Consider the following 24,152-nt stretch of genomic DNA (forward strand, 5'->3'; position numbering starts at 1 on the left):
CTGTTTACATGCTTATTGTACAAAGAGTCTATTTGAAGATATGTTCCTGTTCCCTACATGTACTTCCTTTTCCCAAACCATTTTCTTGAATATGTATTGACGTGATAAGTTATTTGTAATGAAAGGACTTCTGCAAAAACACCGGGATGGTCCTTTAATGTGTAAAAGATCAGTATAAGTATTAGACCAGTTCAGTAAGTTGATCAGTTAGTGTTAAATGGTTTTCTCCTGTTTTAGGAAGAGGGTTAGTCCCATTCTAGCTCCTGGAAATCAGCCATTAATCCTTCAAGTACATACTGCTGTGTTATTACACCATTGTATCCTCTTTCTCCTTGGCGCTCCGCTAGACGAAGGAGAATGAGCCTCTAATCTTCATGATTCACACTATGATCGAGAACTCGGCACCGAGGCCGCAACTCTATCAGCAAGTAAGGTCCTTGGCAGGTTCTGGCTTGAGTCAGGGTCAACTTTCGACATATACTGTATATCAAAACATCATGGTAATCGTAGTTTTCAGTTCAGCCATTTTTTTAAAGAGTAAAGTAGCATGTTGCTTATATTAAATTTTAAACTTGAAAACACCAAAATTGGAATTTTTAGGTTTTTATTCCACATCAAGTACATTTTAGTATACTTGACTACATTATAACTATCATAAATTATTTCTTTCAACTGACCTTCACTGAACTCAAACCAGACCTTTGCCCTGGTAGCCCAGTGTATCCACGTCTTCCCCCGTCACTGCAACCTCTTGTTTTACCACTTTGGATTCATTAACCAGTGGTCAATCATCTTAGCATTATTTAAAGTTTATGAGAAGTTTTTTTTTTTGTTTCAGTACATCTCATTTCATTACTTTCTGTTGGAAGTGACCTGAAGCGAACATGGCTTATGGTATAAATAGGTGAAGTCCCTCCTTCAAAGTAGACCACAATGGGACTTATACACAAGGAATATAGTGAACAGAGAAAAAAATATGTTTTGATCCTGTTTGAATTATGCCATGAATTAGAAATATATTGTTCGTGACTATAAAAGATTAATTTTGAAACTCAAATTTGTCGAAATACTACTCACCTCAAAGTAGCGCAAGTGATGTCTTGCTGAAGCAACGATGCCTGGATGTATTGTTGTTTATTTCTTTCATTTCCTGGTTAATAAATAGAGTTGCTGGATAAAACACATTAGATAAGAATTCTTGTGGAACATTGCAAAGTTAGCTAGCTGGCTAACTAATTAGCTACTGTAGCTGGCTAGCTAGCAAGCGGGCTGAGCAGGCAATATATACTTATAGTATATTGTGCGAGATGAGAGATGTAGTTCAATGAGTGGTTTAACACAAAACACAAAAGTGGCACTAAGACAGACTTTGGCTTTTTTGACTTGCAAAATTATCTTTTTAATTGAAAAAAATCTGTATTCAAGACACAATTCAAACAAGATCAAAAACGGATTTGTCTCTCTCCGTTCTCTACCATGCATATTTTTTCCTGAAAAAAGGTCCCATGGGGTCCAACAGAAGGGGAGAGACTTTGCCTCTCTATAATGCGACAAAGCCATGGGTTTCTCCTCTCACCGCCCGTCTTCACGAAGCACTGTTCGTCGTTGTCATCGCTTTGGAAATGCTTACACTGTTTGGATGTGTTTGTCTTAAAAGTTGTCTTTTTCAGGTGGTCTGTGGAGAATTATGATCCCATTGTTTAAATGAATAGCTCAACACTCTCTCACTCACTCAACATGAGTGAATCTGGGCATGGTTAGCCTAGCTTAGCATAAAGACAAAAGGCATTGTGTCCAGCTGTGATCCATTGATCAGTTTCAAACCGACCATTAGAAAATTAGTATAATGTACAATATTTTACCCAGTAAGGTAAAATAAAATAAAAATAACCACATCTTCATTAAACCTCTTTTGTCATTTCTGCACATAACTAGAACAGAGTTTGAACTCCTGTAGCCTAATAGTAAGACATTTATTCATGACTTCTAGCGGGCGGAATAGTCTTATTTTTGAAGGTTTCATCTCAATGCAGCCTCTCTCTGTGTGGGTTTGTACCATCCTTTCTCAGAACATAATAATGTGGTGTGTAAAATTCACTCGGAGGAATTGTCAGAGGATTTTATCACTTTACTGCAGACCGCTAACAATCTGCCTCTGCCTGCCCTCATCTATCACATCTGTCTGAGCCAACAGCCTCCCTCTCTGTTCTGTAGGAGGAAACGGCAGAAGCTGTAGTTTATGTCCCGGCTGTATAAGAAGCTGTTCGGTTGCGTAACACTGCTGCATTGAATGTTTTTTTTTCTTACGGTGTCTGTGTTTAATTTTGCACAGAGAGCTCTTTAGGTGGGCAATTATCTGTTTTCCACAGCAGATACATAGTCGTGTTATTGGCCTGTAAAATCAATTTAGGTGACACAATATGTGGATATTACTATGAGAAAAAAGGCAGAGCACTACAATAATATCTTAAAGTGACAATAGAAAGCTTTTCAACTCCCCCCATTGTTGGTGCCCCTGTCGCAGAGACAACCGGATACTGACTGCTTTCCGTTTTCCTCAGATCGAACGTTACCGGAAGCAAAGGAAACACTGCATTTGTGTCTTTTGATTTTCTTTGATCGAGTCAGCCTGACTAAACCGATCAGTTACGTGTTCATATAAAGTTATCATCAGCTACATGGCTACCACTAGCAGCCTGACTACTGTCCAGAGCAAACAACTGTAAGAATCCCATTTTTAAAGCAGAAATCCCAATATCAGTGCCATGATAAAGGCAGAGTGAAACAAAAGGTATATGTTGGCAGCTTTTGTTGCCTACTGAGAGTAGAAAAAATGGTTCTTATAGCTCTCCCCCTTCTTATTCTTTTGCCTGATAACGTTAGTGTTTCCACAATTACTCCGGTTGTTCCCCCGTTTGCCATTTATGCTACCTGTAAGCTATTTTGTTGAGTTTACTTAGCTAAATACTCCGATTCCGATACTTACCACATAATTTATTAGAAATAGGAATCTATTTAGTTAGCTCCGTTAGCTCTAACAAGGCTCTTCGTAATCTTTAATTAATCAGTTTAATAATTCTTAGTAGTTCCTGTTCGTAATTATTCCTATATTTATTTAGTTAAGTTGCCGTTGCAATACTGTTTTATACTGTTCTATTTAAAACTAAATGTAGGAATAAATGGCTTCCATTTGCTGTATTCATTCATGTTTACAAAGGGTTTAACCTGAGCCAGGCCTTATCACAATAATCAATCATATCACAGTCATGCAGGCGTAGTAAGATCTTTTTCTCTTTTTTTTCAACACACTGGTATCAGTATCTGTACTCTGTGTCAGCCGATACCCACAGCATGAGTATCAGAATAGGTATGGGAAGCGAAAAAATGGTATCGGAACATCTCTAAGTGTAACATTAAGACTGTATATCTAGGGATATTAAATTGCCTTTATAATTGCCATCTTCTTCCTTTGTGCCATAAAGCAAGTCGTCCCTCTCCCTGTCAATTGTACCCGGTGGCAGACAAAATTCCATCATGAAAGGGAGACTTAAAGGAAACCAATGTCATTATTCCATAGTCATTATATTGTGCAGTCAGCAATTATATAATGTTACAATAAGTTAAAACAGAAAAGTTGGCTATTGTCCCTTTACATGAAAAGCAATTGGAATCAATAGGAATATTCATTCATAAATGGTCGACATATCTACATATGCACAAAATATGGAGAGGTGTATTTCTATTGATGCCACAGCGATACATGGCTAAGGTGAAATGACCACTAGTCACTGCAGACCTTTTTCCCCTGGATTTGGTCTCACAGGCACTCTTCATACTCAGGTTGTGGCTGACACAGATCAAGCATCTCTCTAACCTAAAGCAGGTTATACATAAATCATAGAGTTATAAAGGTTTGGTTTCAGAAGCGGAGGGACGCGGTGGCATGTGGGGTCCTTCAACCGCCCAACCCCCTAAAGAAGGGGTTTAGTTACAGACATTTGTACAGTATAAGCTAGAAAATAACACCTTATACTATATATTGGATTTATGGCTACCTTTAGTCTAACATAAGAGTCAGTTTCTGTATTATTAACACACTATATCTGTAGATGGAGAACTGAAATAGAGAGAACGCTGTATTTTCATCTCTAAGCAAAAACCACTTAAACAAAAAAGGAAAAGAATTATGACTAAAATATAATTTTAATCACTAAAAGTACCTTCTTTTCTCAGAACAAGTCTTTGATTGATTGATCGATTCAAGTGTCTTTCTATTATAATAATAAAATAACACAATGTTGCCTGTTGTGTAAGCACTTTAAGGGTCCTGAGTTGTGTCTGCAAAGCTTCCTGTCTGGCTCGACCAATCACAGGACAGTCTGCTCTGGAAGCTTGATAATGAATGAATGTAGATTAACTGATCAGTATTTTATATAATTGTTTACTATTGTCAGGGACACTTACCTGGGATTTTAGTGAGTAAATCAGAGTCTTAAAGTGGAGGAGAAAAAAAATGGATTAGGCAGAAATGACACTCTGCATTTGATGAATATACATATAATAGTTTGGGGCTCAATTTTATTATTAGCTTTCATCTGCCCCCCCCCCCCCCCCTCTCCATCTATCTCTGCATTATAATATTAGGCCACAATATCCCTGGTAACACCTGTGTAAACAGGATTAGTGAATATGCACGAAGCACTCATCCCTCATTCCCTCACTGCCGCCTATGAAGAGTCTCTCTCTAAAAATCTGTAGCATTTGGGGGAAAATACTATTCGTCTTTTCACAGAATTTATATATAATTCACATCAAATTCTGTTATTTTCAGAAATGTATCAGATTAGTCATATCCTTGGTTAACCCTCACTTTGACAGACTACATCTTCTATGCATGAGGAGAAATTAAGGAATAAAAAGAGATTGTCAGGTCATTCTTTTCACCCAAAATTGCATGAAGTAAGATTTTGGAGGAGAACTCTTGGTGGCTGGAGCTCCCAGCAGCTCTCCATCCTAACGGAACAGATGTGTTGTTGTCACCCCCTGCTGTCCATATCTGACTGTGCTCTTCGTTTCAGATCAGTCCAGACGACTTCAAAGACGGCTCCTTCATCCAACGCACAGAGGAGGCCGACATCGATGTAAGCCAAACCCAGCTTGCGGTGAAATACATCATAGGTATCAAAGCAAGTAGTTGAAGTGTGTCTGTTTGTGTGTGTGTGTGTGTGTGTGTGTGTGTGTGTGTGTGTGTGTGTGTGTGTGTGTGTGTGTGTGTGTGTGTGTGTGTGTGTGTGTGTGTGTGTGTGTGTGTGTGTGTGTGTGTGTGTGTGTGTGTGTGTGTGTGTGTGTGTGTGTGTGTGTGTGTGTGTGTGTGTGTCAGACCAAGCTGAGCAGGCTGTGTGAGCAGGACAAGGCGGTGAGGATGCAGGAGGAGAAACTGCAGCAACTACACAGAGAGAAGGTGCAGCTCTCACTGCGTGGATTCATTTGTGTGCCTCTGTGTAGACTTGTATGTACAATAAGTATTTGTGTGTGTGTGTGTGGGTGGCAGCACACTCTTGAGACGGCGCTGCTGTCGGCCAGTCAGGAGCTGAGTGAACAGAGCGGCTCCAACGTTGCAGCCACGCAGAGCCTGGTCCAGCAGAGGGACGTGCTGCAGAACGGTCTCCTCAGCACCTGCAGAGAGCTCACCAGAGTCAACGCTGTGAGCACAGCAACACAAACACACACACACACACACACACACACACACACACACACACACACAAACACAACTGCAGGACTGTTTATTAAAGAACAACGACCACACTAGCAGTTTAGTCCGTTCCCTGGAGCATTTGGTCTAAAACTCGGTCAGATCCAGAAACATCTATTCATCAAGTCAGTCGTGTCTGGTCCTAGGCTTAGGTCTACTAGGAAAAGAACGTCCTGAACAATATTGAGTCCTATCTCTGCTGATGTTTAGGAGAGCTCCGAGGAGTTGTTTCCTTTTTGGAGCTTCCAGGAGATATAAATAATACTATAATTTGTCACGACCCACTGCATTTAATACCTTCATACAAGGCACCCCTGAGACGCACTGGGCTTTCATCTTTAAACACATCCCGGGCAATATTAGACACTCAGAGCGAGTCCTCCAGGATGAAGCCCGACAAAGCCCTTGTAGGGAGGAGGTTCGGGGTGGTGGTCAGGTCAAACAAACACAGGACTTTCCCCCAGGAGGCTGCGGTTCGTGTACCTCTGTAGTTACATTACAAAAGCATTTATACAGACTGTAGTGGAGCGTCACAGTTTGACACGCAGGGCTACACAGCGCATTAAGAAGTGAAGCTTAGGTGTCCTGAAAAAACAGCTGTATGTAATGATAAAAAGAAGTTTTTGTTATGTTGATGATGCCCTGATATTTCCTACCTGTGTGGTGCGATCCTAGGAGAGCGGTGCTAAATGAGAACATATCACTTTTAGCACCACTACAGAAAGAAAGAGCTATAGGAGGCTGTTTATGTCAGTGACGTATTCAACTAGTGATTTAGCAGGATTTAGGTCTCAGGCTGTTCCATCAACGTGGTGCTTCTGTCGCTCTCCTCCATCCACGCACAGAAATCTGTAGTGTGTTGGAGACAAATATTATCTCAAGTAGTCAGTGTATAATTTTTTTTCATATATCACACATACACACACGCACACACACACACACACACACACACACACACACACACACACACACACACACACACACACACACACACACACACACACACACACACACACACACACACACACACACACACACACACACACACACACACACACACACACACACACACACACACACACACACACATTCCATTGAGCCTCCTGTTGGCTGGTGTCCTGGTTTCAGGAGCTGGAGCGTTCCTGGAGGGATTACGACAGGTTGGGGGCAGACGTCACTCTTGCCAAGTCCAACCTGCTGGAGCAGCTGGAGGCCCTGGGGAGCCCACAGGTAACACACACTCTCTCACACACACACACGCACACACACAGACACACACACAAACACCTTCTGTGGTGATCAAGCTTTTAACAGCATCTGTGTTTGTGTGTGTGTGTGTGTCCTCAGACGGAGCCTCCGAGCCAGCGGCACATCCAGATCCAGAAGGAGCTGTGGAGGATCCAGGACGTGATGGAGGCCCTGGCCAAAAACAAACCCCAGCGGAGCACAGACAGCAGTGAGAGTCTCCATTAATTCTCAGATCAATTTCATAATTATTGGATGTGATTAACATTAAGTACATGACTACATATGCTTTTTTTTAATTGTTTGTCTCTGTTGTGGAAAATGTTAAAGTCCTGTTCTCCTTCTCTCCATTTTCAGCAGGTTTGCCTGGTTCCAAACCGCTCTCCAGTCTACAGAAGAATGAGGTGAGCCCCACGGCACACACTCGCATCATTAGACCACACTGACTGTCAGCTGTCTGAAATGTGTTCAGCCTCCGGCTCCAATTGAATGTCTTAAAGGTCATTTTGGAAGACAGAATGAGTCTGTGATTTTAGGCTTGGGCATCTTAGAGACACACGCTGGCAGGATATCAACAATTCTTCAGGTATTCTCAGCACTGCATTTATCTCTTGAGATCAGTCTGTTTGCTGTGGTTTTTTTAGTATTTTTTTACACTACTGCAGAGCATTTTACAAGGCGCACTAAATCTTTCTATTCCAAGAAACAACCTTTTCATGATGTCCATCACTGCCCATTATTTCTCCTCTTGTCGTGATTTTTTAACAATGTAGCTCTGTGCCAAACTCTGAAGGTTTCTTGCGTTATTGGGGCAGGTTTGACTGCTGCCTGGCTGATGTGTCTTTGCAGTTGGCACGGCCACAGACATGCATGCGTTACAGCCACAGACATGCACACGTTACAGCCACAGATGTGCACTCATTACAGCCACAGACGTGCACACATTACAGCCCCAGACATGCACACATTACAGTCACAGACATGCACACATTACAGCCACAGACATGCACACATTACAGCCACACACATGCACACATTACAGCCACAGACATGCACACATTACAGCCATAGACGTGCACACATTACAGCCACAGACGTGCACACATTACAGCCACAGACATGCACACATTACAGCCAAAGACATGCACACATTACAGATATAGACGTGCACACATTACAGATATAGACGTGCACACATTACAAACACAGACATGCACACATTACAGCCACAGACATGCACACATTACAGCCAAAGACATGCACACATTACAGCCACAGACATGCACACATTACAGCCACAGACATGCACACGTTACAGCCACAGATGTGCACACATTACAATAGACATGCACACATTACAGCCACAGACGTGCACACATTACAGATATAGACATGCACACATTACAGCCACAGACATGCACACGTTACAGCCACAGATGTGCACACATTACAATAGACATGCACACATTACAGCCACAGACATGCACACATTACAGCCACAGACGTGCACACACCTCTGCAGGTCCCCCCAGCTCTGTGAAGTCTTCTAGCATCTTCCAGCTCTGTGTTTTAGTTCCACTGCTCTCGTAGTTCACACTCTGTGCTCTCATCAGCCTCTTGTCTAGCAGCAGCTGTTTTCAGTGAAGTAATAGTCCTGTAATACGATTTCCTCCGAATGAGACCAGCTGTGTTAACTCAACAGGCAGTGACGCTGCTGCCACTCAGTCCTCTCAAGGAGGGCGACAGTGTGCCCCCCCGCCCGCCCCTCCCCCAGTACTACGACTCCTCAGAGCGCCCCCCTCTAGTGCCCCCCCACCACTCACACCCCGGCGGCCGCCTGCCCCCCCACACGCACCGCCCCGAGGACCGCAAGGCCGGCCCCAGGAACGGAGCGCACAGCGTAAGAACCAGTGAAAACCTTCATGCCCCCCCAACCCCACCTCCACTCCCATGTCTGCTCCCTCCGTCCACACCTTAACTGTGACCGCCATCCATCAGACGTTTCTGTGGGCTTGAGGCCATTTTTACATTCATCTTCACCATTTTCATATCTCAAATCTAATATACAACGAAGAGCCGCATTCCTCAACAAGTGCCATTTTGGATACATGTCATTGATTTCAGTTTTGTTTTGCTTTTTCCCCCTGCGATCCCTGCTCCATCCAGCCGTCACTGTCACTCACCTGCAGTGTCACATTCAGACCATTCTCGCCCCTACTTTGATTTATTTGTGGGATTTCATTCTTATTGTGTAGCTTGCACTTGTGTTTTGATTGTGTCTTGCCTTCTACTTTGAATGTGCACATTCTAAAAAGCATCACAGAATTCTCCTTTATGCCTGGACTATTGCAATGGCACACTTTGGTGCTATAAAGAACCAATATATGGGATTTCGAAAAAAGGAAACTATAATATTTCATGAATAAATGCTGATATATGACTTTATTCTGAAAATATTACAACTTTTTGCTACTAATTGACAACTTTTATATTGAAATATGAAGTATTCTTGTAAGACTATGACGTTATTTTGTAATATTATACATTTTCTAAATATTTTGATATTACAGTGGCCCTAATGTCACTCTCGATAAATGTGACGTTTGTAATTCGTGGGTGACAAAATTCTTTAACCTCTATAGCTCATGAAGGACAAGAGCAAAAAGAAATGATCCAAATCAGCAGTTCACTCTTAAAGCTCACATGAGCCGTGACATGCCCATGCAGCTCTAGTAGGGCAGCCACAGAACCACTGACGGCCCCTGTGGATTCTGACTCTCAGCGATCTCTCCCTCACAGCAAGCTCCAGACTACCGGCTGTATAAGAGCGAGCCTGAGCTGACCACGGTAAAGGAGGAAGTAGACGAGGCCAACGGCGAGGACAAGGAAAAGACAGAGAGCTCTGCTGAGAGTAAGGACACCGCAGCTTCTAAAGGTACTTCTACGCTCAGTCACATAAAGCTCATGCTCCTACTTTATAAACAGCTAAACAGGGGCGGCCGGTGGCTCAGTGGTTAGAGGAGTCGCCTCATGGGAAGAGGCGGAAGGTCCTTGAGGCAGCGGCCGCGGGTTCGACACTGACCGGCGGCCCTTTGCTGCTTGTCTCCCCCTCTCTCTCTCACCCCATTTCCTGTCTGTCCTATATAATAAAGCCTTGAAAAAAAGCCAAAAAAAAACATCTAAACACTATTTTCAAGATACTTCTCTAAAACTTAGCATTACATCTCTAAAGATCCAAAACACAATACGTTTCCTTCTCCTTCGCCTTTATTTGTGTAGCTGGACATAAAACAAAGAGCAGCTAAAAGAACAAAGGTTTCTGATATGATATTGAGCTTATGCACAGTTGTGTATGTTGGGTGTTTTTGATGAAGCAGTTTGATTTACAGAAATTTGACACTAATTATGAGAGAAAAACTGTTTTGCACTTCTTCTTTTTTTTTTTTAATCAACTTCCCCAGACTGATTAATGTCAAATTGTAAAGTTTTTTTTGAAAGCTTTAGGAGACCCGGACTGCTAGAACTAAAATATGTTGTTTTGCCGGCGCCCTGTTTCCAGAACTTCTGGAGGTGTCCAGACTGTTCAAAGGTTTCTTGCAACAAATACAATGTTTACACGATCCATAGTCAAAATGGCCACAATTATGAGAATAAGACCCAGGTTGAACAATACAGGAATGCTGCACGTATGTGACTTACTCTTCTATCCGGATCCTAACTGACTTTATCCCATTTATCCCTCCCTTGGTACTTATTGTATTAAACTCAATACACACATTAAAGACATGTCATTTTAGCTCCTTTAAAGAGCAGACACTGTATGAATTATTCTAAGCTTATCAAAGCTTATCCCCTTAAGCACAGCGAGTCTTCCTGGGGTCCACATTTAAAACCATACAATAAACATTACAGTCAACAGAGACCTTGCTATTAGTGCGTTGGACCCCTTTAGCCTTTAGAACTTCATTCTCGGTGTCATAGATTTAACAAGGAAACATTCCTCAGATTTGCTGGTCCACATTGACATGATACTATCACATAGAGGTGCAGATTAGACAGCTGTTCGTCAATGATGTGAAACTCCCGTTCCACCACATCCCAAAGGTGATCTGTGAGACTGAGATGTGGTGGCTGTAGAAGCCGTTTGAGTCCAGTAAACTCATCGTCATGTTCAAGAAACTGGTTTGAGATGATTTGAGCTTTGTGACATGGCGCATTATCCCGCTGGATACATGAGTTACATCAGCATTCAATCAACTGTGTCACTTTAGGGATTTACATGTTCAGCAACAATATTCAGGTTGGCTGTTGTGTTTAAACGATACTCAATTGAGCCCAAAGTGTGCCAAGACAATATCCCCCACACCATTACACCACCAACAACAGCCCCAACAGTTGATAAAAGGCGGGATGGATCCATGCTTTTATGTTGTTCATGGCAGATTCTGACTCTACCATCTGAAATACCAGACTCATCACCAGGCAATGTTATTCCAATCTTTTGTTGTCTAGTTTTGGAAAGCCCGTGCCGACTGTAGTGTCAGTTTCCTGTTGTTACCTGACAGGAGTGAACATGTATGGTATTCTGGTGCTGTAGCCTTGACCTCTGCCGTCAACAAGGCATTTTGGCTCACTGGATATTTTCTCTGTTTCGGATCCTGGAGATGGTTGTGCGTGAACAGGCCTGCCGTGTGTCTTCCCTGTGCCCGGGACAAGATTTTCACCTCTGAAGCACATAACTTAACTTCTGGTCACTCTGGGTCTGACTCAGAGGCAGACGCATTGTCTCCCTCTCTCCAGCACAGCTCGCCTCTCCTGCTCTGCTCTCATATGCAGACTGACTCTCTCCTCTCTGTGTCTCTCTATCCACCTGCTCTGACACTATCTCTATCCCTCCAGCGCAGCTCGCCTTAGCAGCAGTGCTATCGGCATCTGCAGCCTGGCTCCCTCCTCCTCTCTGCCCCTCTCTGACATTGGCACAACGGACATTGTTACAATTGGTCGCTAACGGACCTAACGTCTTTCTTTTTTTCTTTTTTTTTAGTATTGGTAAGCAGCCTGGAGGTGGGAGGGGCCCAAGTAGACATTTGGAGGAAAAAAAAAATGTTTTTTTCCGACAGTCTGCTTGGGCCCCTCCCACCTCCAGGGCCCGGGCGTGAATATCCCAGTGTTTTAAAAGGACTCAAACCAAGAACCATGTGGCATTCATGCTGGTTTGAACCTCAGCACATCATCCTAACCATGTCTACATGCCTAAATGCATCTGGTTTCAGCCACGCGGTTAGATATTTGCATTGACAAGCAGTTGAACAGAAGGGGTGCAACAAGCCCACAGTTCGGTTTTTATTGAGGTTTTTGGGTCATGGGTTCAGTTTTGCGCATCAAGGAGAAGAAAAACGTCACCATTTCCAATGTTTTTATCATTTTATCATTTGAAGAATCATATTTTCTTCCACTCAGAGATTTGACATTTTGACTTAAAAGTTGATGGTGCATCCTGTAACATGTACTCCTCCACAGTCCATCTCCACTGATCTCCACATTGTATTCCTCACTGTTAGATTCCATTAGGGGAAAGGGAAGGGGAATCCTGCATGCTCACAACCTAACAACTTTTCTTTTCTCATGGAACCAAAAATCGCAGCTTACGTTTGCAAACTGAGCTGCGGTTTGTGTAATGAACGGTTCGTTTATTGCTGTATTTCTTCCATATTTCTTGATCCATGCTTCTGTAATCGCACTGAACAACTTCCAACTTCCTGATAAACAGCGACGATGCCCCTGAATGCCTCCTGTGTTTGTTCACATTATTGAACATTGTTTTGTGAAACGAAGCATGTTGACTGACTACAGTTTGTTGATGTGTAAGTGACGGCGGTCCCTGCCATCTCTCCCAACAGTGCCCCCCTACCCAGTGGGCATCATTCCTCCCCGGACCAAATCTCCCATGAGTCCTCCAGAGTCCTCCACCATCGCCTCCTACGTCACCCTGAGGAAGACTAAGAAACCTGAATCCAGAGCAGTAAGTTCCGCCCTCATATCACAGAAGAGTTTCCGTTGAGGGGCGGCTGTGGCTGTGACTGAGTGTGTTTTCCTCCATTTAAGAGAGCGGCGGTTCAATCCCCAGCTCCTCCTGTCCGCAGGTAGAAGTGTCCTTGGATAAGACACTGAACACCGAATTGCTCCCCGTGCTGCGCATGGGTGTGTGTATGTGGTGTCAATGGTTAGATTAGATTAGATGGTATGTAGATGTCCACTGCCATCAGTGTGCAAAAGGTGTGTTTGTGTGCCTTAACGCATCACTTAAATATCAGATGTTGTGTTTGAGGTTTCTGCTCCTTTTAATCTCATCATGCTGCTCCTGGGGAAATCTTAAAACTCCAGCAATCCATCCATTTAATTAACAAAATCAACCTACATTCAAGCAACTGAAAACATAATGAAAAGGGAAATGTGATTTTTGAGATTGATTCATTTTTTACAGGGGGCTGCTGGCTGATATGGCGACTGATATAATGAATGTTTTTTGCACTGATATGACTCTGCAAAGGCTGCTTTCCTAAACAAATAAGTTTATTTAGGAATATTTAAAAGTATTATAGATCATAACTTTGATTTATTTATACATAACCTAACATACAATGTAATACATTGTTAACAATTTAGAAATGAACACAGAAAATAAAGAAAAATATAGATATTAGCTAAATAAACATCATATTCAGTATCAGACCATTGCTGACAATTTAAATAGAGAATAAATAAAAAATGTAATAAATTGGTAAATAGTACTGTATGTTCAATATCAGTCAATTGCTGACCATTAAAATAAAATATAAATGGATAAATAGCTGTATGAGACCATTTTGAAATCACCCCATGCATTTTCTTCTGCATTTTATATTAAATTTTTTTTTACATTTTTCATAACAACGTATAGCGATAGCGATATGTCTGTGATAATATACCGACATATTGGACTGGATCTAGTAAGAAATACTGAAGTCTAGTACAACATTGACATGCAGATGCAGACAAAACATTTCCTGCACAGATGTTTCACATTAAAAGCCTTTCAGTGCCTCGAAGATCATAATCCTCCCCTTCAGTCAATTTAATGTGAAACGTGTGCAGGAAGTTGAGTTTTGTGGACAGTAGCCTAATACTGATGGCAGTAAAGCAAAGTAGATTCATTTCAGATTCATTAGTGAATGCAATATTTCTGTAAGTGGTTATGCAGATTATCATACTTGCCTAATTCCATCACCAGCCCCTAAACATTTTTTAACCAGCGTTTATTAGAGATCTACCTTTACAGATTGTGTTTGTCACGTCTGCAACTTTTAACTGAGCCATTCTTTGAATACCAGCTTTATTTGAGAATTTATTAGCAACGATGTGCTGGACTCATTCTGTTGCATCAAGGTTAAAAAATAAAAGCGCATGGTAACTATAGATGAAGCTTTGACACATTTACCTAAACACATTTGGTGTAGTTCCACTGTACTTCCTTACCACTGACATGAGCCAGACATCTGAATCAGAAACACCCAAGTGTTTAAAATCAAGACTAAATACAAAGCCCATACATACTGAAAGGACTCATTCTCTAGGCATCTTTAATATCCACAGCATTTTTGTAGAGACGCCTTTAGTTTAGATAAAAAAAGTGGCCCTGTGTCTTGCCCTGTACAGGACCGACCCAGGAGTGCAGTGGATCAGACGGGGTTTGGGGAGCGGGAGGTGGGCAGAACGAGGATGAGTGTGGAGGAGCAGCTAGAGAGGATGAGGAGGAATCAGCAGGCCTCATCGCTCCGAGAGAAAAAGAGAGAAACCCCATCCCGCTCGCCCTCCTTCAGCAAAGACAACCCTGTTATTATCCAGCAGGTGAAATCCCACACACACACACACACACACACACACACACACATACACACCAGAAGCCTTAACTAGACTGCTGAAGCTTAGAAACTAGCTCTTTTACTTACATTTTCATGGGCCTTGAAAACTGTGAAACATTTTCAGTCCATCGATTAATTCAAGTGTGTGTGTGCAGAGTCGGATCCAGGCAGAGGGAGCCTGTGCAGACCCAGTGGAGCTGGAAGCAGCTCTGCAGCAGCTGAAGGAGGCGCACATGGAGCAGAGCAGGACGGCTGCTGAGACACCACAGGTGCATAATATATTTTTATTTCAGAAGTTATGAACTTCGCACTGTCCAGGCAACCGGTTTTCATCCCAAACAAAAATAAAGGATTTGTTATAACCTCTATATGTACTGCAGTACATGATGTACCATCACAAATAAGCCTCATGCACATTATAATGATGACGATACGAACAGCTCATGAAAAGGTTCTGTTTCAATCTGCAGGAGGTGCAGAGAGTGGAAGAGGTGCAGCGGGACAGAGAGGTGACCCTGCAGAGTGTGAAGGAGCCGCAGGCAGAGGACAACAGCATAGACAAAGAGGTACTGCAGACAGGAATTCACTTCCTGTACCAGCTTCTATTCATTCCCAGTATTGAAAATAAATGAATTGGCATGCCGTTAAAGGACGAGTCTGATTAATAATCTTTAACACCGGACTCCAGAGAATTATATCTCAGAAGATACTGGAAAAATATCCATCTCGGTTCCTCAAAGTCCAAGGTGAAGCCAAATATATTCAGTTTAACGGGATATAAAACAGAGAGAAGCAGGAAATCTCTGAATTTGATACCGTCAACAAATCCCTTGAAGAGACTTTCTGCCCTCTCTGTGGCCCTCAGCATCAAGCTATTGGTTCTTTAAAAACAGCTCACAAATATACCGTTTTAGTTTCACCTTACTCAAAGAGAAGGAAATAGTGCATTTGTTGAGGACTATTTTTAGTGGAGGATTGATCCGGGTTTCGCTTGTGCAGGAGTTGGCAACCTTTTTGATATGAAATGCCGTTTTTCCATTTTCTTTTGCCATCAGTGTGCCATATCATGGATGGGGGAAAAGGTAATGATCTCCAAGCGAAAGGTTCATGAAGCGCTCACTGTGGAAAACTCACTGTTCAACTCACTGTTCAACCAAGGGATGGAAGCTCACGGAATTACCAGACCTTGAGCCTTTTTCCTTTAAACCAAGAGCGCCATCCAGTGGCTTCATACAATTAAAAAAATGCTGTGCACCTGCCAATGGCCAACGGCTGTGAAAGACTCATTTGGAATGTGGATGGAAAAGCGCTACATTTCCCCAAACATTTCTTCCACACTTGTTGCTAGTGTGCCATTGGTTAAGTTGCCGCATGCCAAAGGTGGCACCAGTGCCCAAGGTTGTTGACCCCTGCTCTAGTGATTGTATGTGATATTGAGTTAAAACAAAACACCCCCCATACATTAATCTGGTGACAATTTAAGATTTAATCAGTCTCATGTCTGAAAGAACACTTTAAGTAAAAGGCATGAACTGGTAACAATTGTGTATCACTTTGAACACAACACAAAGTTGTCTTTGAGTTGAATGTCAGATTAACGCAAAGGCTGCAGCAGCACAAGGTAAAACCCACCTGAATAAATTATAAATGCCTGTCTTGTCGCTCTAGCACATTCTAAGATCACTTTTAAAAAGGTGTTATCTTAATCGCATCTCTTATGCACAACAGAAATAAAACATCTATTTAATAAACTAAAAAAAGGTTGTTCTCAGATCGGTCTTTTAAATCACACTGATTGCGTGGCCCCCTCTGGCAGTTGTGGCCCTAAACAGACGCATAGAGTGTTTATGCCAGCGGCCGACCTGCTGGCAGTAAACAGTGTGAATGTTGAGCCAAAGTATTCTTGATTGCCTGTACGAGAACACCAGAATAAGTTAGAAAATGATAGTTGATGACATGCCAGCATCCAACAGGCTAACGACCAGCTCCTTAACATCCCACTGGTACAGTGCAGTGTGCTGGAGGCTGCAGGAGAATCGAAGGAATTGACTATACACAACTCTCTGTTATATTCAGCATCTGTAATCCAGCCCACAGCTCACACAACAGATGATCGGCTATTGTGGCTGTAACATCTCCTAGTGTAATCTGGGACGATAACAGAAGATTTGTATGAATGTGGAAGAAGCCAGGTTGGCTTTAAGGGTTTTATCTCCTGGATGCAGCCAGGACTGACAGCTGGGTCTGGGCTGCTCTCCAGCGGGCTGCCACCCCCGGTACACACACCATCCTCATTCCACAGCAGGGACAGAAATTATGTTTTTATTACATAATGACTTATTCACTCAGTCATTTATGCGTTATTTCTTTATTTAGTATGTTTTCTAAACTGACTGATTTCCTGTGTGTGTCTGTATTTGTGTGTGTGTGTGTGTGTGTGTGTGTGTGTGTGTGTGTGTGTGTGTGTGTGTGTGTGTGTGTGTGTGTGTGTGTGTGTGTGTGTGTGTGTGTGTGTGTGTGTGTGTGTGTGTGTGTGTGTGTGTGTGTGTGTGTGTGTGTGTGCGCCTGCGTTTCAGCTGTGTGAGAGCCAGAGGGTGGTGATTGTGGACCTGTGCACACAGCCTCAGCGCGTGGAGATTGTAAACCTCCTGCCGTTCGAGGATGACGAAAGCAGAGAGCAAGATCTGACCAGCTCGCCGACAAACACCACCACTGAAAGCAGGTGTGTGTGCGTGAGAGAGAGAGTGTGTGAGAGTGAGATCCGCTCTTGCCCCAATTTTAATGTCCCAAAGTTCTTTTGATCCCAACTATAATTGATGTGACTCGTAGTTAGAAGGGCTTTAACATAGTGCTGGGCCATAATACAATCTTTCAAAGGAATTAATTTCATGATACAGCGATACGTTGTCTAAATTGACAATAACAAGGTCATTAAGTCTAATTTCTCTCTGTAATATGATGATTTATATCATAAAAATTCTATACATTATCAACATATTTATATTATTTTTATTGCGTCAAAAAGAACAGCGGCTGAGCTGGGTTACGGCAATATTCATGTCATTGACGGTGATGATGCCTTACCTTCTGATCCTTACGTTATGTCATATTCACCTTGCCTTTCTCATCTCATCTTAATAAAAATGAGAAAAAAAGTACAAAAATGAGCTTTACCATGTGGATATTTTATATGGACTATTTATTTATCATATTACCAGAAAACATGCTTTATCGCGATATATATATATATGTGTTGAGATATGAAGTGACCTATATCGAGATCAAAGATTTTGACCTTTTCGCCTATTCATGTAGAGCCTGCTGCACGGCATTAGCAACATGTGCTGAAGTTAGCACAACTAACTCACGTACGAGTCAGTCTAGACTGGCATTGCGTCTACATGTTACACCTCTGTCTATTAGTAATATAAAACCTATTGATTAGTGTAGCTTTAAGCCTCAATATGCCCCTAATGCAATGTTGATTTTCAAAATCGCACACGTTGAAATCAGTTACTAAGAACCAATTTCACGGAAAACGTTATTCATAGTTTTACTTTTACACCAAACTTGTGTTCATTAGTGAAACCCCAGATGACGTGCTAAGTGTGTGGCCCAGGGGCAAAGGGATCTCATGGATGCAAATACTGTGAAGTGTATCTCTTATGCATGTCCTCTTTGTCTTCCGAGCAATAGTAGTGCCTTTTTTGAGTGTGACCCATTGTGCTTCTGTTGACGTAGCTTTCAGACTCCTGAGCCGGAGACTCCGAGCCCAGAGCCCAGGGAGGAGGAACCAGACGTGACGCAACGAACCAGCAGAGAGGAGAAGCGGGAGAAGAGATTGGATTCTTCCAACCAGCTGACGGAGGACGACAAGAAACACAACAACAACAACAACGTGTTGGCTTGTAAGCGAACAATTCCTCTGTCGCATTTCATGTCATCCGCGCTGCACTCGCTCACCAATTTCAATACGATCACACATATAATAGCATGAAGGTGCAATAACGATCACTACTAATTACCAAGTATGTGGACTACTTCTGTTCTGTCTACTGTGTCTGACAGAACAAGTCTGCAAAGGTCATAATCTAGACAGAGAGCACACTCCAGTGGCTGAACTATGAAACTGCAGCTTGTGAAAAAAAAATGGAGTCTGGGAGGACAGACATTCAGTCATAACATTTTATGGCGCCAATAATTTAAATATATTTGATTCTGAAAATAAATAACCACAAATACATCACGTATCAGGAAAAAACAAACAAACAACGTGCTACTTATCACTGTGGAATCTCTGATTTACTCGTATTTCCGATGTCCCTCTCTCCTCCTCCCTGCAGCACAGACGTTCAACTTGGTGAGCAGTGACACGTGAGCGACGCCGGCCTCCACCTCCACACTGGTGTCCCGTACAGCCCAAATGTAGCCTGCCTGCACAGAGCATGCTCCACGGCTTCCTGCGTTTACAACAGGACTGTTTTGTTACTACTGTTCCATGCCAACTAGGAGACTGAGAGGAGGACGGCTCTGCTGACCGACTCACAACACACAAACAGGCTGCCATCACTTCCAGACAGAAAGGGCGGATGTACTGTATCTTTAGCACCTGTTAGATCTGTCCATACTGATACTTCCCTGAGCAAAACACAGACTCTATGGAGTCCCGTTTGCCTCGAAACATTTCTGCATAAAAATAAGATTGTGAAATGGTGAAGTTAGACAAAGTGTACAGATTGGATTCTTGGGAGTTCTAAATGAGTTGAAGTGTTTTTTATGGGCGGGCCCCGACATTCAAAGTCCTTTTCTGACTTTTTAATGCAACAATGGATTGATATTGAATAGTTCAATATTATGTAGGTTTATATGTTAATAGGCTACCATAAAATGATATGCTTATTAACCATATAAGATTGGTTCAGCCAATATGGACTGTGACCCCATGCTAAAGTGGTGTAGTCTCACCCCGCTTCCAATTCATACACAAACAGTCTGAGGCCTGTCAGTTATTAGTGCAAAACAAAGTCACTTACACAGCGTCATGGTGACGGTTTTGATCAGCACCATGGACAGCACTACACATCAAACAGCGTGCAGCTCAGGGGACATTTTATCCGACTCTCATATCTATTACTTCATACTGGCTAACACACTGTACACTCACAAAAGACCAAATGTTTTTAGCCGCCTCAAAGTGGGAAGAAACTTCTAGAAAACTTAAATAAAAATAATATTACTTGACAAGAATGGATTACTTGATGGTGGTGGTGGTGGAGGACTAGGGAAGCTGCACCCAGCTGCAGTTGCTACCTTAGCGGTGACGTCAACGCTAGTTCCCTTTTCATTACTGGAATCTACAAAAGCTGATTTTTGTGGTGAGGCTCACCTGATGAGTGACCATTGCCATCAGGTGAGCTCCTCTGGTTGGTAACCCGCTTTCCCATGTCCATTTCCACAGAGAAATACAATAGCTAAACTATGCTAGCCAGACGCTAGCTGGAATGAAGCATCATGCTGACTTGAAAAACATGCAAAACTCCCAAGAGGTGAAAGTTGAGTTTCAAATGCTGCTGATAATTTAATAAATTTGCAAATAAGAAGATGGGCCCCAGTAGCTCACATAGTAGAGAAATTAGGCAAAAAAACATTTATCACTGCATCTTATCTGGCGATGAAGTCGCTAACTACTCCAAATGCTAGCAACAGTATAAACGCAGATTGGCATGTTGATAAAATGTTCCATTTATTCATTCCGGCTACAATCCTGTTGTTAACCACTTTCCAGTTACAAAGTATGAAAAGCATTAGATTTAATGGGTTAGCCACTGTAAGCATTAACAGCGGATATCAATGCATTATGCTGTATTTTTGCGTACAAACAGCTTAGCAACATGTCTACACATGAAATTGGACAGTACTGTGTGTACGATTATCTAATGAGATAATAAGACAGAAGTGAGAATAAATAGTGTATTCCTACAGCTGTAACTACTGTAGACGCTGGGCACCGCCATGTTGGATTATGGGGTCAGGGCTCTGAGAAATCTGTGACTGGGAACTCAGAAATGTCCACTTCCGAGTTCGACTGGATCACAGCAACAGTCCCTGCGACCATTGCTCTGTTTTTCTTTCTTTCTTGCTGTTAATTGGCCATACTTTTATAGCTATAATATATACAACTTAACCATTTCACAATCTTGGCTGTATGTATGACTTGTTGGGGCAATATAGCTCCATAGATACGTGCTGACAAATGTATACACACACATCAATACACAGAACTTTTGATACCTTACTAAGTATTAAAGTGATCTTAACATAATAGTTGTTAGAATATTCTACTGATCTGGAGGAGGGGATATTAGCTGTGAGTGAGTGGCAGGAGGGGAGTGTACAGCCGCATATGGATGGGCTAAGCACCAAAACTCGACACACATGCAGTGCTTTACTTTAACCCCAAAGTGACCGCCGATGCTCTTTGATTTTAACCGCTCTGATTTTGATTCTTTGTGTTCATTTGAGGTTCTCTTTATCACTCTATTTTCATTTTGCACCTGCAACATAACAGATTGTCCTTTGTTGAATATATACATGTATAAATATATAAAAAGTATATATATATATGAACATAAAGCAGATTTTTACTTCAACAAGGTGCCAATTCATGCTGCTGATTTTTTTTTGGACAAAACTAAGTATTTATGTTGAGCAGACAGACAGACACACACACATACACACACACACACACAGTATGTGAATGTTTCAGTTGGCTTTTTCAGTTGTGTGTCTAACTGTTTTTCTCTCTTTTGGTTTACACGACTTAGAAGATATACAGGGGCTGAGGATATTTTGCATTTGAATCTGTCCTACGTGGTGAAAAATTGGAGAATAGCACATGTACGAAGCAATAAGTAAGACTTTGGAGCTCCAGGACGTAAAAGAAATTTAAAAGAGATGTATAAACTGTAAAAAAAAATAATAATAATACAAATGAAAAAGAAGAAATAAAATAGATAGTAATTTATGTACACACTGAAAAGAAGAAGAGTGAATATTATAACTATAACAGGTTATTATTAATATTATTAGGGTCAATATGCAAAAAGTTCATATCCCATCTGTTTTATATCATGTGAAATAAATGTTGTTCTTAAAATATGCCTTTTGCTGTTCTTTTGTTTGTATTCTCGTCTGCAAATCAAATGATCTTTTGCTTTTCAGTTCTTTGAGGTATTTTTGTCCATTTATATATTTATTTCCAACTCCTTCAAATGAATACAAGCATACATGTCTACTTGTATGTTGACTTCGTAGGATCATCTCTTAAATCACTGGTTCTCAAACTGTGCTACTTGAGCTCTCTCTGGTGGTATGTGAAGGAATCTCCAAAATAAAAAAATAAAAACATTAATTACTAAATGAATACACTTTTAAGATCTGTGAAATGTAATTTAAAATAAGTTTAGCATTTCCTGTAATATTTTTATTTCGATATCGGCCTGCTTTGTAGTCATGTTATGAGTCACGAGCTAAACTGTGATGGTAAGAGAGTAAGCAGAGGTCAAATCATTGGTTTAAAAACACTGACATGTCAGTTCTGATGTCCTTCCTATAGCGTGGCTTCGGCTGAAGACAGTCAACAGTAAATAATCTTCTGATTAGGAATAACCCTTCCTGTCCGTAGCCGAAGAGTGTTGGCCTTCGGTGTTGTATTTGAACATTGGTCTTAGTGGTGGGACTTGAGGGAGCCTGATATTTTCTGAGGTGGTAAGTCATGTACAAAGTTTGAGAACCACTGTCTTGAAAGAATATACCGAGACAAGGTACCGGTAATTGCATGCCACTTATAGTAAAGCATCTTCTTTTTGATCAAGTTCACTGTATCCCATCAAGTAAACAACTAAAAACTAGTTAGTCATATTTTACACTTGCTGTAGAGGAAAAGCAAACAGACAACACAACATTACATTCTCTGCTTCTATTTTTTTCTTCCAAATCGGAGAGCACCTTGCCCTTATCTTATCCTTTCGAGGGAATGAATACATTAAACCTCAGAACAGGAGAGAATATCTTATCTGAACAGTAGTAATTGCCTTGCTAACAGAGTGCAAAAGGTCAGTATGTTGCAGCATCTAAAACTGACTGCCAGAAATGAAAGAATCTTGGATCAAAACATATGCAAGAGACGTGCAGCAGCAGCAGCAGCTCGCATCTCACACATGTAGGATCCAGATTTGGTTTAGCTCTAGACAACCTAACTTTCCACCAATTAAATCAGTATTTTATATTGAATTTCCTGGTAAACTGCATCTAGTCATCTTCCCATTTGTTTTTAAAGGGATGTTTGGCTTACAAGAGGGTGTATTAGGTACTTATCCATAGTCAGTGTGTTACCTATGTGACGGTTAGCACACCCCCAGTTTGGAGAAGCAGATATAGAAGCTAAGCAATGTACTGCTCCTTTAGCCAACTACAATTGGTGAACGTGATGTGACATTGATACCACAGGATGTGATGCGGATGGTGCTGGTGGGGTGTTTTTCTGTCATGGTGCGTTTTTTCGCTTGCTTTTTGCTTCGAGTCCTATATTTGTATGTTAATCAGGATTCAGTACTGTGTCGTGAAAAATGGGTCAAAGCACCTACAGAGTGCACCTGCCACTCATCCGGTACGCTACATTACACTGATCAAAAATCAGATAAAATGTTTTAAAATTCAGGTGATGATGATTAAACTGAAGAATGTGTGAAACGGTTGAAAGTGACTGAGCATGGCTGGAACAATGACTTGATTACCAAAATTGTTAATTTCCTGTTTCCTGTTCTCTCTCACCCGCTCATCTTCAACCACTTATCCGGGGTTGGTCGTGGGGGCAGCAGCTTTAGTAGGGGACCCCAAACTTCCCTTTCCCGGGCCACATTAACCAGCTCTAACTGGGGGATCCCTAGGCGTTCCCAGGCCAGTGTGGAGATATATTCTCTCCACCTGCTCCTGGGTCTTCCCCGAGGCCTCCTCCCAGCTGGACGTGCCTCGAACACCTAGGCCAAGGAGGCGCCAAGGGGCATCCTTACTAGATGCCCTGTTGATGGCTACAATGATTCAAATCATTTCACCCATTTGAAAAAAGCTAGAGCCCTGTTTCATTAACTATTTCCAAAGTCAATGAAGTGAACTTCCATGCTTCATTTTTGAGCAAACACGTACAAAAAGTGCTCTGGATGAAATTATAAGAGAATATCAGCAAATTCATC

General features: G+C 41.8%; 1 protein-coding gene across 4 annotated transcripts in view; it reads left to right on the forward strand.

Annotated features, from left to right (window-relative positions):
• Positions 1-22,011, forward strand: part of LOC310962756 (pleckstrin homology domain-containing family A member 5-like) — a 207,314-nt gene extending 185,303 nt beyond the window's left edge. For all 4 annotated transcript variants that reach the window (XM_083935313.1, XM_083935315.1, XM_083935316.1 and 1 more), the window contains 14 exons: positions 5,079-5,141; positions 5,381-5,461; positions 5,552-5,704; positions 6,884-6,985; positions 7,103-7,211; positions 7,358-7,404; positions 9,800-9,935; positions 12,901-13,022; positions 14,696-14,887; positions 15,057-15,170; positions 15,372-15,467; positions 17,478-17,623; positions 18,643-18,809; positions 19,245-22,011. In XM_083935313.1, coding sequence (XP_083791439.1) covers positions 5,079-5,141; positions 5,381-5,461; positions 5,552-5,704; positions 6,884-6,985; positions 7,103-7,211; positions 7,358-7,404; positions 9,800-9,935; positions 12,901-13,022; positions 14,696-14,887; positions 15,057-15,170; positions 15,372-15,467; positions 17,478-17,623; positions 18,643-18,809; positions 19,245-19,279 — 1,563 coding nt within the window. In that variant the 3' untranslated portion in view covers positions 19,280-22,011. The remainder of the gene's footprint in view (positions 1-5,078; positions 5,142-5,380; positions 5,462-5,551; positions 5,705-6,883; positions 6,986-7,102; positions 7,212-7,357; positions 7,405-9,799; positions 9,936-12,900; positions 13,023-14,695; positions 14,888-15,056; positions 15,171-15,371; positions 15,468-17,477; positions 17,624-18,642; positions 18,810-19,244) is intronic.
• The last annotated feature ends 2,141 nt before the right edge of the window (positions 22,012-24,152 follow it).

Source organism: Echiichthys vipera (genome assembly GCF_963691815.1).
Source record: "Echiichthys vipera genome assembly, chromosome: 20".
Lineage (NCBI taxonomy): Eukaryota > Metazoa > Chordata > Actinopteri > Perciformes > Trachinidae > Echiichthys > Echiichthys vipera.